The sequence below is a fragment of the Anopheles arabiensis genome, chromosome 2, assembly GCF_016920715.1.
Source record: "Anopheles arabiensis isolate DONGOLA chromosome 2, AaraD3, whole genome shotgun sequence".
Classification (NCBI taxonomy): Eukaryota; Metazoa; Arthropoda; class Insecta; order Diptera; family Culicidae; genus Anopheles; species Anopheles arabiensis.
The window spans coordinates 91,680,022-91,700,604 of record NC_053517.1 but is presented as its reverse complement, the minus strand read 5'-3'; the positions used below and the strand labels follow the sequence as shown (position 1 = coordinate 91,700,604).

General features: G+C 45.7%; 1 protein-coding gene across 6 annotated transcripts; it reads right to left on the bottom strand.

Annotated features, from left to right (window-relative positions):
- Positions 1-998: 998 nt before the first annotated feature.
- On the bottom strand, positions 999-18,908 carry LOC120895029 (hornerin). Of its 6 annotated transcripts, none has more exons than XM_040298014.1 (6): positions 18,658-18,908; positions 15,311-16,943; positions 12,166-12,377; positions 6,962-7,060; positions 5,850-6,029; positions 999-5,741 (listed from the first exon to the last, which is right to left on the bottom strand). In XM_040298014.1, exons 2-6 carry the CDS (start codon positions 16,350-16,352, stop codon positions 5,232-5,234), a joined length of 2,043 nt encoding a protein of 680 aa, XP_040153948.1. In that variant the 5' UTR covers positions 16,353-16,943; positions 18,658-18,908; the 3' UTR covers positions 999-5,231. The 6 variants fall into 6 exon arrangements, with proteins under 6 accessions (XP_040153948.1, XP_040153947.1, XP_040153949.1 ...); XM_040298013.1 differs by having other exon boundaries at positions 15,311-16,925; XM_040298015.1 differs by having other exon boundaries at positions 15,311-16,925; positions 18,737-18,908.
- Positions 18,909-20,583: the final 1,675 nt, after the last annotated feature.

The following is a 20,583-nucleotide window of genomic DNA, read 5'->3' as shown; positions in this document are numbered from 1 at the left end:
TTTACTTTTCAGCTTCATAAGCTTGATGCGGTGCGGTGCGTCAAAGATCTATTATTTCTTAGCCAGCAGGAGAAGGGTACTAGATTGGACCATCACGTTATGCCAAGTAGAATAGTGGGAATCAAGGAAAATAAAATAGTGAGAATGTGTATTGGCGCACCAATGCCGTCCACCCCACGATACCATCTATGCCCGTCACTTCCACCGTGCCAAGCAGGGCTACAGACAGTGGCAAAGCACAGAAGCTGATGAGATCATCACCCAGAGCTCTGTACACCGGATGCAAGATTTGCCGAAACACCACCCACACGTCACCCCGCTGCGCATCCACTTGATGATCCATTTCCTCCAGGAAGATCATTAGGCCATCGCGCATGTGGAATGTGAATTCAATCGATGACATTTAGTGGATGGTTTTCGTCCTACCCCCAACAGTTATCAGCCGCTGGAAGATGATTTCTCGCCGTGTGCCCCAGAAAACTTCCTCCATCTCGAGAGGAACATCCACATTAAAGGATAGCTTCTTGCTTGCCAATCGAAAAAATTGGCCACAGATTCTGGAAGCTCCTGGCGCTTAGCAAACTTAGACTGCGTTTGTCCCATTTTTCTTCTAGATTAAGCAATTGGAAACACTGTTCTCGATGCAGACTCTCGCAAACACTGCGAATTTAGTTGCAGATGGTATATTAGAAGACACAAGATGGACGACTTTTCCAGCTAGTGAAAAGAAAATTATATAGCCACGTCGCCATTATCCACCTCGCATGACATGAAATGGCCCTGACAGCTTAAACAATTTGGACTTTTTTTTTAATAATGACAGTTGATGCTTGCGTTAATCAATTATGATTCCGTTTGGAAAAGCTGTGGAAAAAGTTTGTAGATATTATAACAGCAAGTGATATGATTTTGACACCTGATACGAACTTCGCTGGTGCTGCCTAAATAAGCGAAAAAAAAACAAACAAACAATAGTTCAATGAAAAGCAAACAACGAGTCAGTGTTGCACAAAAAATATTTATTAAACTCGTCAATTAACTAGATTTTGATTGAATGGTTTTGTTTAATATATTTTGTTGTTGTGGCGATTTTCCATGCTGTTTTGTTCGTTCTCTCTCTCTCTCTCTCTCTCTCTCTCTCTCTCTCTCTTTACCCCTGTTTCATGGTATTATACTAACGCTGCTTTTCATGAAATTGGTTGGTTTTGAACTAGTTTGTTTGTTTGTCTAACACCCGGCGCATCCTTGCGCGCTTTCACATCAATAATTATGGTTGCGCGCGTGTCCCCCTCTTCGCTTACCGGCCGGCCGAGCCGGGAAGGCTGGAAACAGTACCTACCTACCCACTTAATGTTTAATTTTAAAAACCACCCACCCCCTCGAGGTTTATGGTGCGGCTCGATTTTTGTTCAGCTTCATTAAAACACAACATAATAAATGCTTTCTCCCCGGGGATTGTGTGTGCTTTTTCAATGCTGCCAGCTTTCCCCCTCCCGGTTTTGGCATCTTTCTCGCGATCATCCTTTTTTTACTAATATATTTATCCTACTCTTTAAGAGGAGTTAGATTTAAGGAGGTGTTCCATCAAGGGAACGGGCATGGGAGAAGCTTGGTATAAGAACTTTAATTTGGTTGCTGTTGTGTTAGTATTTTTCGCACATCCGCAATTACGTTTTAATTTGTGTTACCATTGTCGTGAGTAAATTCTTCTTGGCCTTATGTTCCTTTCACACGCATAATTTTATATGTTAATGTTCAAAAACTGTATTTAATATTTTATACCTGTTTGTTTGTTTTTTCTTTACTTACAAATGCACACACTCGAGAACATTCAATTTTTGATTTAACTCCCTCACGACCCATAGTTTAGGGAGCTCTTATAAAAAAAAAATGAAATAAAAAACATGACAATACAAAAAGCTCTTTTTATGGAACGTTCCCGTTTTTTTTTGGGGGAATTTTCTGAAGTTCACTGCCCTAAGGTAAATCGTACCCAAACCACGTCAGAAGTAACGTTGCAATTACATAAATCTATAACTTTCTTAGACATATGAGATTTGGTTTTGTTTTTGCTTCTACCAGATTCGTTCGTGTTGATTATCTTCCCCTGTGTGTGGAGTGTGTGTGGGTGTGGGTACCAAACTCCACCAAACTATCGCGCTTCTGTTTAAAAACACTCAAAAAATCTTCTAATGTATACAAATTTGCCTTTGGTATCATGTGTTTGTCGCTTTTCTAAATAAAATGGAAAATTCACCAAGTTCCGAGAACCCGAACTTGAACCCGAAGGGCTTTTTTGTTGCTTTTTTGTGTTGCTAGCTTTCCTTTGCTTTCGTTGGAGATAAGGTGGGAATGTAACAAAACATAAAAGTAAATATAAATATCGAAAACCCTAAACCCAAAACTAGAGGCCGCATTTGCGCGCACTACATGCTGCTTTTGTATAAAGACGTAAGTTGACTTTTCAGTAAGGCACCGTTAGATTCTTTGTTTGTCTTTAATTTTGGGATATTTTTGTGTATGTGTGTGTGTGTATGTTCAGAGCACACACAGGGTTCTGCAAAACGGTTCCCGTGGCCCTAAAGGAAATGATACGCGAGCCTGACAGATACTCTACTTCAATCTGAATGTGGCAAGGGAAGCCAATCGTCGGGAAGTAGATGTAGACCGGTGGAAGAAATCTCTAAAACAGTTAAAGTTTCTGTTAACTCCACGTAACGAAGGAGGATGGTGTTGGGTGTGTATGTGTATGGTTTTCATTTGTGTTAAAATGCTATCGTTTTTCCGGCCGTTCCCGAGCTAAGCCCTTTCTTTGGGACCGCTAAATGGAATGTTGTGGATGTTTAGTTTTCAATGCAGCTTTGGAACTTCTCCATTTTTGTTTCGTCTTTACTGCACCGATTGGTTGGTTGATTATAATCGTTGTGCAATAGGAGCTTCGTTATCGCACAAACAAGAGATAGGGAGAGAGAGAGAGAGAAATATCTACGCTTTACACCTGACTGGTAAGGCTGACCCGCATTGGCTAGTCAGAGAAACGTGGGAGCGGTTTAATGGCGCCGTATGCGCTACATACACCTGTTGCTTACCGGCACACGGACCACACTTGCACGGTGAAGTTGGCTAAGCATAGCGCGCGTTGGAATATGTCGAGTTGGTGACGGATGTGCTCTAACGCATGTTATGTACAAAACACGTAACGATGTTGATGCTAGTAGGTTGAACATCGCTCTTACAATAGGTATATAGGTAATATGTCTAATGCATGAACTTTAACTAACTTTGGCTTTGCATCATTTCACTCTGCAGTTTCCTTTTTCCATCTTGTTTTAAATCGATCTAGGCTAACGGGGTAAATATGCCAACGGTGGTGTAGTTTATCGTTGTTGAAACGGGTATATAATTATTTAAAAAAAGAGTAATAAAACTATATTTATAGTGTAACGTATATCTAAAACATGTTTTAGATGAGTTTTAGAAGAACCACATGATGACACTTTTCTAATCGTTAGTGCAAAATTGCACCATGAAAATTTGCTTCACGAAAGGAAGGAAAAAGTAAAAATTGTACAAATTATCAGGAGAATGGAACTAGCAATCGAACGTTTGCTATTTTAGTAGAGAAAATAAAAGATTTAACATTTTAAAGATAGCTACGGAAAGCTTAATGAACTCAGTGCTGTCGCAAACTTATATTGGGCATCGTAGTTCGAGTATAATAAGCAATGCTTCATAGGTAATTGCATACTTACTATTTGAGCTAACTATTCAAAAAGAGGTTACTGTTTACATCGTATCCAATTCGTGTGCAATTTTTTCAGAAAAACATCGTTTTTTTGCATAGTTCAACATACTTTGATAGCATCAATCACAGTCCTGTTTTGTGTTCAAGTTTCTTTTGTAAATTAGCCTCATTAAATCATTAATCAGCCAGGCTGGTGTCAAGACTTTCTACCCCTTATCGAATAAAGTGAAGTCGATCTCTAATGCAGCCTCAACGAACATTTGAACATTTTCGCGCTTTCGTCGTTTTCCGTACATATTTGTCTTTCTATAAGTACGTCAAGAAGTAAAGACGCTTTCTTTTAAAAGAACGTTGTACAATGTCTTTCTAAACTGTATGTCCCTTAGAGATGCATTCTAAATAGACTTGACTGCATATTGCCTATGTAAGAAATAGTTGAATAGGATACAAATAGTGGTTTTCGATAAGTTAGCTCAAATGTAAGTATGCAATGTGTACTATTATCGAAAACCTGGCCGCCATGTTTGCGTAGCACGTAACACCAAGTATAAGAAAAAGAATTATTTTTGAGCCAAGCTTCTGATTACGCTGAGTACATTAAACTTGTCGTAGTATTGTTGATAAATGTTAAGCTTCAATTTTGCTGATCTAATTGTAAGAGTTGCAGAGGTCGCTACCTATCTTACACCAGTTTCTTGTAGGTTTGAATTATTCTCCTTCACATATGATAGTCAAACCATGAAATGCAAAACACGGTTCAATTATCCACTATCGGTGAGAAAAATTGGATCACGTGATTAAAATCAAACTTTTTCTGATTCAGTAACACGAAATTAATTTGGGTGCCTTTTTTCTGCTAACAATCAATACTATTGCACCGACATATACTGATACAGTAAGAAACATTGGTAGTTTTTTGTATCCATTCTCTCTAACCAATATGGACATGTTCTCGTTTACAGTGGTTTTACAACAGAGCAATGTTAAAATTAATAAAATTGAAGAAATAGTGTCAAAAATGGGACTTTGCTTATATGAAACTAAAAGCAACCTCGAATGATGGTGTTACCTTTTTGTAAATTAGTAATCTTTTCAGCCTTTTTTTTGATACTATTGGCCGTAAATTGATGTTTTCGACACCTTAGGGAAGGTCAGAGAACACTGCATACTGGATTCACCACAACCACTATTGACACGTTTACCCTAACGCCTCTAACATGAATCAATTTGAGATCTATTTTACATGACACTTCTGATCTGCCCGCGGCTCCATTGCCACCGTTGCGGAATATCATTTTTTGCATTTTCGCCTCTTGTCGAGCTCCGTTTTGCCTTTGGCATTAAAACAACTCTTTGGATTACAGCTACAAGGTTTGTGGGAGTATTTCCAGCTTTCATCAAACAGTTCCTTTGGACGTTCCGTTATGTTGGGCTCGAGGTCCCAATCATCTAGCCTCACCAACTAAGCCCCGTTAAGGTTATCTCTTTAGTTCACAAACTCGTTGCATGTCATTTCGCTGAAATAGTTTCCCAGCGGCGAGTCGACGGCATGGTCGGAGTAGGATGACGATTCATAGTACGACGGATGAAAGTGGCTGGCACTGATCGGCAGACCGTACCCGGTGGTGCCCGGTGTGCTGTCGTACGCGTCCACCGGTGGAGCCGCTCCGTGCGCCTCCCAGGGCTGTGGGCTTAGCGTATCCACGTCGGATTCGTACGCATTGAGCGATTCCATGACGAGCTGCTGCATGGTGGTTGTGCCGTGCTGGGATTGATGAGCCACACCCGTCTGCTGCTGGCCCTGCTGTTGCTGCTGCTGATGTTGGCCGGACTGGTGATGTTGTTCTTGTTGCAGCTGGAGCGGATGGTGATGAGCCGGTGGCGTCGGTGGACTGTGGTTCGCCGACGTTGGACTGCTGTTGAAGAACACCTCCGAGAATTTGCCGATCTCGGTGGAACCGAACGCTTGCTGGAAGCCTGGCAGCGGAGTGACGTGCTAAAAGTGGTCGAAAAAACAGATGCAGGGGGGATGGTTGTGAATTAAAATCGATTTACGATTATAAAAAGTAACGCAGCGCGCTATTCACCCAACCCACGTTTGTACCTTGATTTCTACCGGCGGCGTCACCGTGGTGGCACCGTTGTTCGTTTGCTTTTCCCTACTTTCGGCGGACGTTGATTTCGTTTCCTTCGACTGCTTGCTGGTCTGCTTTTTCGTGCGTCTCGTTGGGCCGGCAGTTCGGCTGGGGGACGCCGCGGGGGCACCTTCCAATTCGTTGGTTTCCTGCGCCAGGAAGTGAAATTATTGTCAGTGAGTGTATGGGCAAACTGTAGGCATGGAGCATTTTTTTTAAATTTAGGATTTTTGGAGAGAACAAATTTATTGATCCGATTAGATTGCAGATATTTCCAAAAGCATTCGAATCATTCTTCATTTCATTTGAATATGTACCAATGTGATTTGATTTCAAATTTCAGGTTCGTTGTTTTGAGTCCTTCAAACAACAGCAATCTGTTCGTAGATACTGTTATGGTTATAACGTTATGATTGATATGTTTATGACAAAATATATAAAATTTTCAATCTACATTATTAAGCCTGTAGTGTTTTCTCTAATTTGTTGGTTTTATGTGGTAAAATTCGTTGTTGTTGTTGTTGTTGTTTATTTATATAGGTCTTCGGTTGGATTTCGTTCGCCTCTTATGCAGTACAATATAATTGCTGTTATCATCTAACACTCAAGCATACTCCATATCGTGCATGGTAATTGTTGAATATTGCTTGATTTCCTTCATATTAAAAAAATATTTATTTAAAAACTGTTATGTCCGCATGTGGTATGGCGAGAGGTGGACACAGTACACACACAAGATGTTTTTCAACAGCTGTAATTTTTTTATTATTATTTCAAAATGAAATTGCAGTTTCAACACATGATTTTTAACACATAACAAATAACTGTCAAACTCAAACCAGCTTGAGTCGTGTTGAAAATCATGCTGTAGAAAATTAGTATGATGGAAATGAAATATCAGATTGATGTGGAACTATTTCTAACAGAGAATAGCGTGGTAAGTGTGTTCGATGAAGTTTAGTTGGAACATGTGTATTTCCAATCCTTGGCACGTGTTTTGTTGTTGTCAATGTGTGTCTACCTTTTTGCTGTTGTTTTTATTCGGAAGGGACCATTCATTATCCCTGGTGACAATAAATACCTTTCTACTGTTGTTTCCATCTCTGCCTTTCGATCCATTGGCGGTTGAGTATTTTCGCATTCGTCCAGAAAATTGATCCTCTTCGGGCCAGCACAAATTCTAAAAAGAACATAAACAAACAGCATAAGTATAAAGCTCCGTTTCGCATGTAAAGCGGAAAGCAAACCGCAAAGCAGAGAATGAGTGCGGGATTAGATTAAGCAATTCCACACTACACAAGCTGATTAGTATGTAAATATTGCCTTCTTTTCTCGTCATAAAGCGCGCGGTATATAAGAGGCATCGTTTTGATGCATTTGTTTGAGAGAACGGCACTCTCTCCGTTTTCTCTTGGAGTGTTTTGCTCCCTAGGCATGTGCCGCGCTATGGTAGAAGCAACAAGTGTCGTTCCATTTTTGTATACAAACAAGATATGTAGCACCTGAGGGGATGATACATAAGCGGCAATGCACCACATAGGCACCCGGGAGCAGTGTGAGCATTCTCCTTCAGCTACTGGAGTTTGTTTGTTTTAGAAATGCTCTCAGCGGCGCTGGTGCTTTGCTCTCTCTCTCTCTCTCTCTCTCTCTCTCTCTCTCTCTCTCTCGTAAGTTTGCCCTTAACATAGTTGTGCACTGGTGGCGCGCGTTTTTTCGGCTTTTCCCGAGTTATGCTGAAACGTATTCGTTTTCACTTTTGCAGGGGTTTTCGGTCGGTTGTACATATTTCTGTTGGGTATTTTGGTTAGTCTGATCTATTAGTTTGACTTTTAAGAAGAAGATATCTGCTGGTTTTTTGTTTCTAGTGTTCTAAAAGTACTAATCCTATAAGCAAATACAATACACTTCAATAGAGTGAAATTTCATATTCAGCCAAGATGTTGCTTTAGCCCAAGAGATGTTAAATTTGCGTTATTTGTATTCGTTTTATGTTTAAAAGATAAAACATAAAAGCAAATGCAAACAGTTTAATTCTCTTAACTATGTTAAAATAACAGCGCAATACATTCGACAACCTTTTTGCTGCCATGCCCACACCTAGACAACTCGTGCTGCTTGAGGCTTAGACGATCGATGAAATTATCCTACCTCGCAAACGGCGTGTTGGGTCGATTCGAGGCGCCCAGAATTTACCCCTTTTCTGAGTAACAGCACAAATTTTCGCCCCCAAAAGTGGCGCCTTTCTTGGCGCGCTCGAATCGATCGAGTCAATGCTTTCTTTTCCTCTGTTCGGTTCCGATACTGGGAGGCAGTGGCAAACGTCAAGGATACGTTGACGTCCATCCCGATGGTGAGGAATTGCATGTAAAACTTAACCAAAAGGGCGATACAACGGAGCGCGGGGAACGCGTGTGCGGTACAAAGGCCTAGGCTAGGCAAGGCCACAATGTGTGTATGTGTGTGGGCAGAGACGGCAGAACGCCAAAAACCTACGCACGAACACACCACACCCCGTCATTATCTCTCCCCAACCAGTCCCCCCGGGCCGAGCGACTTGGACTGCGTTGGCTCGATCGATCCGGCACGGGAGAGAGAAAAAAAACCTTGCAAGCGAGAAGTCGCCCACCGTGGTCGGTTGCGTTGGCGCGCGATGGATCGATCCGTTCCGTTCCGTCCGGTTGGTGGTGGTGGCGCTCGCTGGTCATGGAATTGGAAGGCGATTACTGCACGAGCAGCCTCGGCAGCCCGGGAGCATTTCTGGCTGGAAACGGCTGGAAACCCAAAACCGTACTGCGGAAAAGCTAGCACGCTGTACCAACACCACCAAAACACGCCCGCCCCCTCGGGGGTGTCGCTGGGAGGCAAAAAAGGACAACATTTCGCGACATAACCACCCCACCCCTTACCCCATCATTCCGGGGATGGTGGAGCCTACCTCTGCGTGTACCGGCGGCGACGGCTGCAAACTGGAAGCAAACTGGTTTGGCCCATTTTTACTGCGCAGGATCGATAATGATTCGCCGAACCGATCCGACGACGACGACCACGAAGACGACAGGCGGCAAGGAGGACAACATTCACAGCAGGAAACAGCAGGGCTGTGTGCAAGTGGCATGAGCGATATGCTGTGTGTGTGTGTGTTTGTGAAGAAAGGAAACAGGATCGATCGGTGCAGGAACTGTGGACAGATAAGGGCGAAACGCGTGGACGCCGGGCAGGCGATAACAAGGATTTTCCCGCTTTCACCCATCGGAATCTCAGTAGAAATTGGAGAGAAAGAGCAAGAGCATGAGAGCACTCTTGCGGGTGTGCGTGTGTGTGTGAGTGTCGTCCCGGTGCGATGGTGTTAGTGTCCCGTTGCCATGGAAGCTTTGCCGGTTGTACCTTCTTCCAGTCGTTTTTTTTTCTTTGCTCTTACCGCTTCGGATACAAAATACCGCGCGAAGCTGCGTTGTACATAAGCAATGCACTTCCGGTTGTTTTGGGAGGAAAGGCGCAGGGACGACACTCCCGTTGCCAGTACGTTGCACATACCTGTACATACACATTGTGCACAATGTGTGCACTTTCATCCCCCGTTCCATACGCAGATTTACATTTGCATTTGGAAATAACGCTTCCATCGGTGGTGTGCAGCCCTCTAGTGCCCTGTCCGGAATTGTAAGAAGCTCCCGATGCGATACAAAAAAAAGAATCCCTCTTTCCCGGGAACGAGTTAAAGCCCCATTCGATGAAGCACACTTCATTTGTTTGGCGCTCCCAACCCGACCGACCCGGGGAGGAATTGTGCTCGTGGCGTTTAATCGATCATGTGCCGTTTGTTCGAATATCGATCAGCGGCAATTGGGGAATGGGGCAAACACGGACGCGTCGCCAGTAGTCACTGGGCATCACGCGAACACAGTGTTGCAACTGTTTGTGTGTGTGTGTGTGTTGAAGGTGTGCTGGTTTCGGGCAAATCAACCGTAATATTTTAATCAACGCTCGAGGAGCTAAGGGATGGCGGAGCGGGTGGATTCCAGCTCAATTATCAACGCGCGAGTTCTATAGCGCATGCAGAGAAAAGGATATGTTTGTAACAGAGCATGTAGAGAAAAGGATATGTTACCACAGTATTTTGTGGTAAACACTGCTTCCAAATTTATGAGTAAAATTAAATTAATTAAATTAAATTAATTTAAATGCTAAGTAAAATGAGAGTTCGTTATAATTTAAAAAAAAAATCTTCGTATTTTCTAATGATGATCGGATCAAAAGCGTCTGTGGGTTATGCTTGCATGTTGATTTACCAACATAGCACTTTTTATTATACGATAAAAAGAAAATCATGTGTGAATCGCTTTTTTATTTGTTGATATACCACCATCTCGTATATTTTTTTGAATTGTAGCATATGAAATAAATTTTTATTTTCAAATTCATCATTTTTGCATTTTCGTTGTCAGCAGCCTCGATGTCATCAATGTAAGACATTCATTTTTGAAGGTATGTCAAGCCCATTGAAATTATGTGTTCCAAAATTAATGACAATATTTCTTTAATAATTGATTATGAATAATTAATAATGTATATAAAATTATTATTCAAATGTTGAATTTTGAACTAAAATAACAAACTATGTTATTATCATATTAATTAAAATGCTAGTTTTTTTTTTTAACAAAAGCACATACATTGAAATGCTTTAATTCACGCTGTATAGTTTAGTTGAAAAAAATGGTTGCAGGCAAGAAGGTGCGTTAAAAAATGCGAAAATTGAAAATACTTCCATAAATGTTGGCGCCTTAAAGAAATAATTTAACGGCAACGACCTATTATACAGCAATAGGCCAGCAACTGATTCGTTCGTTCATGACACAAAATCGATTTAACATGATTCTTTAAATGTAACACAAAATGTTACTAAAAGATTCGATCGATTGCGATTATTTTCAAATTTGGGAACATTGTCTAGAAAACAAATACAGGTAGAAAACCTAAAAAATAAACACAAGATATAGCCACTGTTCATTCGAAACACAGCGCAAGAGTGGATTAGGCACTACCCAAACCTAAGCGGCTGCGTGGGTCAAGATCGCTAGAGGCGGCCGATAAGATTCTTTTCAATCTTCATGTGGTTAACAATATTTCAATCCAACCTTTGCTCTAATCTCCCTTGTCGTGACTTACATGCGTGTGAAACCCAGTATGACCTCAGCCCTTGCTCTTGCCGTCACTGATAAAGCGATAAATTGTGACACTGAACGGTCTCTTGTGTTGCCGCAAGTGAGATCAGGTCTTTTTTATTTTTGAAATCAAGATATGTTGACGGGGCGCGTTGGTAATTGTTCGGGCAAAACGGTTTATTATTTAAATACCCCCGCTTCGCTAAGCAACGAACAGATTCTCGTCAAGCTCAGTGAGCCAATCGAGATTTTCCTAAAACAAATCGTTTTGTTAACATCCCGTAAACGATGTTTAGATGATTTTGTAGTGACATTCTTACGTTTTTATCATACCGTGAGTATGTTTTAAATTCGTCTTCGGTAGGTTGGTCTGTCGATTTGATGTGTATTTTTATTTCAAATGCCCGTCTGCTCGATCGATCTGCTCCGATAGACTGGGTTTTCATTTAAATAACAAATCAAATCTTTGAGCGGACAATCGATCATAATGTCTGGCATCAAGTATAAAGTTTGAAAATGGAACATGCTTGAATGTTTAAAAATGTATTATGTAAATGCGGCATTTTACAGAGAAAGTTTCTAAAATAAAAATCAAGTTGTATGTAGTATGTGATAAAACATGTGTATACACAAACACTAACACACACCAAGAGAAACTCCCAAAGCGCAATGTATTCCCATCCGGTACATGCAACACTCGCTACACCCTTGGACATGGCAGCGACGTGCGAACAGCAGCGGGACGGGAAAGGACCACGAAATGGCGCGCTGTGCAGACTTGTTGAAAATAAATCAATATTTGACAACGTTCGCTCGTCGTCCGCCGTTCTTTTTTTGTTGGTGTGGAAGTAGTTCCGGGCGAGGCATAAAGCCACACCACTCTTTGCCGTGTTCGCCATCCTCCGGGGGCGGGATAAACAGTGCCCAGGCGGAAAAGCAAAGGAAACAAAGCGGGGAGAAACAAAAAAACAGTTGTCCCGGAGGTAGAAAATAAAACTGCACAAACACAAAGCGGAGCGCACTCACGACGCCACGCTACGAAACAATCTGCATCGCACGGTGCATATACCAGGCAAAAACCGGCCCCTGCCCACAACCCTCTATAGTGCCATATACTTACTGTAAGTGCATCCAGCGATTTCATCCTTGTCGCACCGTTGCTCCCGCTGCTTAACCCGTTCACGGTTGCCGATGGGCTGCCGGACCGGCTGCCATGGCCACTGTCACCACCAGCTGCACCACCGTTTCCATTGGCGGCACGCTGCAGCTTGCGCTCCTTGGGCTTTCGCATACGGGTGTCCTTTGTGCTGAGCGGGAACTCGGCTGCTGCTGCTGGGCGTCCATGCAAAGACGCACCGATGGGGTTGATGATGATGGTGATGCAAGTAGCAGAGTAGAAAATCCAAAGGAAAAGAATGTTAGTAGGAAAAAAAAAATCAAACATAACTGCTTCCATGAGAAAGAGTGTACGCAAAGAGTCCCTGCGAAGAAAAGCGAGGAGTGTTTCGACATTTCCGTTTGGGCGACCGTGGAGAGTGAGTGCGGTGATGGTGAAAATTCGTCTCGTCCCCATGACGGTGGGCCGTGTGTGTGTGTGTTTGTGTGAAAGGGTTCGCACCGTTTGATGGAATGGGTGCTAGGGTAACGTGGGACGTTCCTGCCTGACGACGCAGTATATAGGACGGGCAACCTTCACCTCCGTGGCTTTTTCGGAACCGTGCACCGTGGGCGGTGGTATCAGGTTTTTATACCACCACCACCACCCCCGCCCACCTCATCCCACGGGGGGTTGGGTGGCAGTGGGGGATACCTTTTGCCATGTGGAGGATGTATGTGGGCTTTGGGAATATAAGATGATGCTCGCCAGCGCTGTACATAACAGAATGTGGCGATGCTGGGGACGGGATGTCACCGATAGAAGAAAGCAAGCCCGGTTCGCCGAAGAGGCTGGGCATACAGTGTGAATCGATTCGTGTGTAATGGGGAGTTTTTGGAGCTGGAAAAAGAATATGTGCTCTTGGAATAACCTAGACTCGCCCGGGTTGACAGCGCTTTGCAACAATGCAGCTGTATCAGCAAGTGATGGGTAAAGTTTGCAAAAATTCGGAGTGTACTCCGATCCGACTCCAAAAGTTTCGGCACCGACTTCGGGAGGTAGGTACGTCTAGCATTATCCAGAGTCGTCCGGAGCCGTCCGGAGTCGTCCGAAGTCGTCCAGAGTCGTCTGGAGAGGGAGTCGTCCGTAGTCAGAGCCGTTCGAAGCCGTCTGGAGTTGTTCAGAGTCGTCCGGAGTCGCCTGGAGAGGGAGTCGTCCGTAGTCAGAGCCGTTCGAAGCCGTCCCGAGTGAACCGGAGACGCCCTTCTTCGCCTGGAGTGGTGTCGTCTGCAGTCGGAGTCGTTCGAAGTCGCCCGTAGTCATCCGGAGGCGTCCCTCGGAGTCTTTCGAAGTGTTCCGAAGTCAGTCGGTGCATTGTTTTTATGGTCATTTCATATCCAACTCTAACTTCTGCTGACCGCTATTCTTAGAAAGAAAAGTTTGTGTAAGAAGCGCACGAGCAGAGTGAAGAGGGGGAAAACACTAAGAAATGAAATGACTCCGACTCCAGATGACTCCAGACGACTCCGAACGACTCTGACTTCGATTACGAATGACTCCGGCCGGCTCCAGATGACTTCAGATGACTTTGGTTGACTCGGGACAACACCGACTCTGGGCGGAACTAGTGGTTCCGATTATGCCAAACTCGGAATCGGACTAACAATAGCCGGAGTCGCAGTCGCGGGTGCGCTCCAGAGAGACCAGCACAAAGTCTAGTAAGGCGCTTTTCGTCAATTGTTTGAATTGTCTTGTCTTAGAGCAGGAACATCTTAATGCAGGAACGTTTAATGACGTGACAGGGGTGTGTGAAGTTCCACGACCAACTACAACTTCCTACAAAGTGCCTCAATTCGTCACATGTCACATGCTTTATCAACAGATTTTAAATACAGCTGGCAGCACCATTCATGACATTCTCGATAATATTCATCTTATCGTGGAGCCCCCTCAACGCGCATCTTTGGGAATGCAATTGTCCGGGCCAGTCAAATCCACAATCCGCTTGACCGGTCGGGACATGATAATCGAATTGCAGACCACCGCAACATTGTCCCGTTTTTGGACGCTAGCGCACGCCAGGGTTGTAGGGCTTCGGCTTTTTCTTGTCGCCCTCTAAACGACACGATTGGCACAAGTTTCGACTCGTTTCGGGGTGACGCAGTATGTGCAAAAGAAAGGTGGAAAGCAAACGCACAGAAGCACAAACGACACCCCCTTGATGCTCAAAGCATAAACCGTCAAATTCTCGCCTGCTGCTGCCACTGCCGAGTGTTGGCGTGCTTCTATTGATTTTTGTCCCATGTTTCTCTCTCTCTCCGTATCGAAAGTTCCCGGGTTGCGCGGTCGCTCGCTTGTCCAGTGGAAGCAGCAGCAGTAGCAGCAGCAGCAGCCGTAGCCGTTAGCTGGTCTGGTCGCACTCAGATGCAAAACAAAAACAGGCTCCATTCCGCCACCGCGCAAAGCTTCACACGCGCGCAATGTGTGGTGTGTAGCATGTGCCAAGCCTCTGATTAACTGCGGGCGCTTGGTGTGAGTGTGGTGGACTCTGGCGCTTATTTACTAAGGGTGCAAAATTTGGTACAGCACCATTACAGCAGGAGAAAGGGAGAGCGAGAGAGAGCGAAGTGGGCTAGGTGAATGCTATCGATCGGTTGTGACAGGATTCAATGGTGCTACGCGGTCTCACCAATACCACCGCACGGCAAAAGTAAAACCCATCGCAGGGATTTGGGTGGAAAATTCTTCCGACAAAACCCACGGCGAGAGAGAGAGAGAGAGAGAGAGAGTGACGTGTGACGATGGAGGCGCATTGTTTTCGTTTTTTATCGCTCTCATTTCCCTTGTCACGCTTTCCAACACGTACACACACAGCACTATCTGGAAAGTGACTGCTGGTTGCCATGCTAACGGAGTGTTTCTGTGTGTGTGTGCATGTTTTACATGGTGTGTTGTGTGTAAGAGAAGCATAAAAAGCAAAAGGAAATGCGAATTATCACATCACGGAGAGTGGGGGAGAAAACGCGGGCGAAAGGGTAGAAGCGGTGTGGTAGCACTAGGTAGCAGCGGCAAAATGGCTGCCTTCTCGCTCAAACTCACACACCGCTGCGGTGTGCGGTTGTGTGGGTAAGCCAGCTTCGCGATTGTTGGCGAGCGCGCGTGTACATACCTGTTGCTGCACCGAGAGCGAGTGCCGCTGCTGGTGTGGGTGTTGCGGTGGGTGTGCGGGAGGTAGCACTCGCGTCCCGGTCTTCCCCGCCCGCTGGTGGATGCTGGTGGGGTGGACTATCCCCTGAGCTGTAGGAGGAAGCGGGCAGCGTGTAATCGGTGCCCGGTGACCCATACCCGGACGAAGCAGTATTGGTGGTGGTGTTCGACGGTGGACCATCACCGACCACACTGCTGCCGCCGTTGCTGGTGTGGCTGTTACTGCTGCTGCTGCCGCCGCCGCCGCCTCCTCCACCCGTCGTCATCCCCCGTTCGTTGTGACTTCCTGGGAAGCTTTGGTGGGAAGGAAACTGCTGCTGCTGCTGCTGCTGTGGGTGGTGATGGTGTGATTTCCCCCCAGCAGGATGATCAGGATGCGTGCCGTTCCGGTACGGTGGCAGGTGAGTGTAGTTGGCGAAGCTCGAATACTGTTGCTGTTGGTGCTCCCGCTGCCCGTGATAGGGGTACGGGTCGCGGGACCCACCGAACGGATGATGCTGCTGCTGCTGCTGCTGCAGGCTGGAAGTGGCCCCATAATGGCGGCCTGCCGCCGCCGCCGATGGGTACAGGTAGCCACCGTACATGGGCGAGGCCGCACCACCACCGGCCCGAGCGTACGGTGACTGTGATTGGTGGTAGTAGTGGCCGTTGTAGTGCCCCGGGCCATAGTCCCGGTAGGCCGACGGATGGTAGTTGCCATAGTAACCGCTGCCGTAGCCCGACGGCCCGTGATGTCCGTAGCCGCCGCCGTAGTATTTATCGTACCCATCGTACGGAGCGTGCGGCGAGGCGGCCCCATGGTAGCCGCCGCCGCCGCCCGGCAGCGGGGAAGATCGATAGCTAGTGCCGTACCGGGCGCCTCCACCGCCGCCGCCGCCAGCCAACGTGTACGGTGACGCACTGCGCAGCATGCTGGGCGCGTACGGGTAGCAGAAGTTACCGTTCATCGCGTGCTGCCTGTAGTCTGCGTAGCTGGCAGTAGTAGTGCTGCTGCAACAATCCATGCCGCCGCTCCTCCGGGAGTCAGCGGGGTTGTTGTTGTTTTTCTGTTTTTCTCCCTTCTTTTCCTTTCCCTGCTGGTGCGACCCGGACTCCTGGGGCCTATTTTGAGCCCAATCGCTTCCCCATACACACCCACACACAGTAAACCAATTATGCCACTATTTATAGGCAAACGGTGCCGCTTGCTAACCACCACGTGAAGCAGGGTTCGGGAGCTTTTCCTTGCATCGGTCGCTCATGAGGAGGGGGAAAGGGGAGCGAGGGTGCGTGTGCGGTGTGCGAAGGGTGTGGTGGCGCCTTAGCGGCGCATCCGGGAAGCATGAAACGGGTGTGCGTGGCCTGTGCTGCTCGGTTTCGGTTGTCTTTTAGCTGAGACGGGAGACAACACACATACAGGAAGGTTGTTACATGTTTATAATCACGACTTGATTCTAACCACTGCGCGGCTCAGGGGGGAAAGGGTACCACACTCGGGCTCAACACTTGTCCAGCAATTTATCGTAGCACATCGTATCGTTTTTTTTATTCTTGTGTGGCGTTTTATGCTAGATATACTAAATTCACTTTCACCTTAGCTGGAATGGGAAATGAAACTTAAAATTATTTCACATGGGTCACCGATCAGTTTGGATCAGTTTGAGTTGGATTCTTTGGGAGGGGTTTTTTCGGTCACTTTCTAACACACTCTCTCTTTTCGAACATGCATACACGCACACAATAGATGCAACAACAAAAAAAACCCCATTCACATGTTCTAGCAGTCATCCACTGTCCGGTGGCGTAGGTTGATGAGTACACCCGTTCTGGTCAACTGTATATTCATTGGGCAACACACCTTCTGGTGATTGTGACACCACGTTTTGCAGACTTGTTTCCACTCTCGATCCATGCATGGTTTCCACTTCTTACTTCTCATAGTTGTCGGACACTTCCTTGACTCTTTCCTATTGGAAGTGAAATTCATATTGTGGGAATTGGACTCTATGGCACCCTATTTGGTCAGGCTCCTTGGAAATTCCTATTGGATGTGTCCAACAAGCGTGCCATAGAGTCCAATTCCCGTTACATTAAGTTCATTTCACTTAAGAAGGAGTCAATAAAGTGTCCCACAGCTATCAGAACTCCTGGAAAACCCTGTATCACTGCAGTTGGTAGTTGCTTTTGCAGCCATTTAAGTCGCACATGACACAGCGCACATACGGCGCTGGCTAAACTTAGAACACAAGAACACACACACACACAAACACAACAGTGAGTAAATCATTAACGATTATCGTACTCTTTCGCGCACCACCGCCTGCCGAAGCCACCCGTACTAAGCGAGCGGGTTTATGAATGATTTTCAAACCACGTACTGACCTTCCCATCGTTGACGGAGGCGCCTAGTTGCGGTGCTGGACAACTGGGGAATAGTACAGTTTTTCAAACAAACACACACACTCACACATACACCAACCCATCACCATTCTTTCTCTCTCTCTTTCTCTCTCGCTGAGGCTACGCTCTATCCGGTTAGGTTACTCACACTTGTGCACAGGGCGGAAAACGGGAACCTTTTCCTCCGCGACCGGCCACATTGGAAGGTTATATCGATTGCGAAAAGGCGTCACAAGTGCCGGAAGGGTGAAAAGGGAGAGGGGCGGGTGTACTTTTTTCATTCATAATTGTGTGCTGTACCTTCCAGCTCTTTCTCTCCGCGATTGTGCCTTTGTGCAAATTTGTGATGCACTCCGTTTCCCCACCCCGGCTGGTGGGTCGCGCGTAGTCGGATCGAAGAAACGTCACTACATCGCGGCTAGTTGCCTCGAATCGACTTCGGTAGTGGCACGCAGCGTTGGCTTATTAATTAACTGATCTGTCGGGATTCTTTTTCCTCTATCACGTAATAATTAATTCCTTTATCACACCCAAACTGGATGCACAACACTGCAGCAACATTGGTAAAGCACACCATAGCACGGAAGGAGAAACGAACCACGAACTGCTGCGCGTGTGTGTTGGTGTGAACTGAGCGCAAAGCTTATCAGACTGAAGAGAGAGAGAGAGAGCACGATGGTGCTGCGGGACGACACACCGATAAGATGGAAAATAAATTTTCATCCTACCCCAGAGGATGCTCCCCACGCAAACACATACACATACTTGCACGCACACACACACACACACGCACACATATGTAGGGAACGCAGCTTCGTTGGTGTTTCTTGTTTGATGGACACACATACACAACCTGTTCTTGGACAATTCGGCACATTTTGCTCCACTGTTGCTGGCAACTGACCACGAGCCCCAAACGCACTTCCTTACCATTCAAAACGTTGTTACGATGCTAGAAAACACAAAAAAGCAGAGCTCCGGACACACGACCACTGTATAATATATTTACTCTTCCTGCAGCTACGACTCAAACGCAGCGAGATTCGTGCGATTTTTTGCTCATCCTGGCACGCGGGTTCCCACCGGAAATGGTGACGTATCGTGGCGGCGAGTGCTTCTCAAGCTACGTGTGGTCTGCGGCACAGCCCTATACTAACTAAATCCGTAAACGATGTGCAACCGGGCGATACCAGAGCGAGCTGCAGTTATAAAGAGAGCGTGAGCGTTATTCTGAGCGTGAAGCGTGTGAGACAGGGCTCTTCAGCTGTGTTGTTGATGACTAGTGTATAAAGAGAGAAAGAGTGTAAGCTGCTCAAATGCTCAAAAAACGTACAAACGCGGGCTTTCCTCGTCCACGTTCGGAAAAACCCGACCAACGAGACCAACCATGGCGTTGGAAGCGGGAGTTATTTGCATGTGTACAACCATGTAAGTTTGTAAGCTTCCGCATCGACATTCGAATGCGTTGTTTTCATTGTGAATTGATGTTTGTTACAGAATTTGTAATTGCTACGATGCTATATTTTTATTGATTTATTTACTACCAACCATCTCATCATGCATACACAAACGCTGCACGCTCTTTACTGAGAACCCTACACGGCATACGTGTTTGTGCACATTATGCGTTATGTTTCCTTCCCCGAGGGTAAGAAAGCATTGCCACCTACCCAACCAACCTACCCATTACAGCGTCATCCAGCGAAAAATGGCAATCTGTCAGCACCCACGAGTCTCGAGGCACGGTTGTACGGTTTCTCGGGGTTTTTGTTGTTTTTGTTTTCCACTCTTTCGCGCTCCTGCCGCACGGCGCTGACCATGCCGCAGCGGAAAAGGAACGAAAAAAGGACATGTGAAAGGATAGCACAGCAACCGCCGAGTGTGTGTGTGTGGTCAAATCTGTGCGAACTGATTTCTACAATCCATGTGTGTATATGTGTTTATACATTCGTATACCCAGCTCTAGGCGGGGAGTATACAGGCGGAGTGTGAAGCGGAAATCAGTTTCCAATCAACTCATACCCCTCATACCGGCGCGATGGCAGTAAATTAATCAATGTCCTTTCCAACCAACCAACAACGGACACTCGGTCGGCGAAATGATGCCTCGGGAGCAGCTATGCCCTTCTCTTCCCTTGTCAGCAGTCGCGTGATATGATCGAAGCTACCGGAAGCCGGCATCCCAGCCGGATCGCCCTGCATGATGTGGGTAGTAGCCGTTGGAAGTTCGTTCGGGCCAACACAGCAAACGGGCCAACACAGCGAGCTGTGCGCGAGCAAGGACAAATGAGCAAGAGAAACTGGGGCCAGCGTGTTCAATGTAGTGATGGGAAAAATGAATCTCTGACGGGATTCGAACCTTCGAATCCCAATCCTGGTTGAGTAAGAAGCAGGAATAATAGTTCATTCTGTTTTACTCTGAATTATTTAACATTTCAGTACTTGCATCATAATTAGTAAAGCCCCTGAGATACGCGGACCTTTATTCAACATCTAATCAAATAATTTAGTTAGGTACTATAACTTCTCATTAAACGCAACATTACACGAAGATTTGCTTTATTTTGACTGGATACTAACAAATACTAGATACTTGACAATATATGCTTACACCTTTGACACGAGTTAAAGAAATGCACAAACCCATAATGAAATAATGGCAATCGGCGGGTGAAATCGACGGATTGAATTTGTCGGAATCGGAGCCGGTGTAGCAATGCTCGGAAGCGATTCAGAGGCGTAGGTGCGATTCCGATGACCCATCACTAATGTCAAGTGACAAATTTTCAAAATGCTCTAGATTCCACCTACTACCCTCCTTAATGCACCTTGCTGAACAACTTCACATGACACATG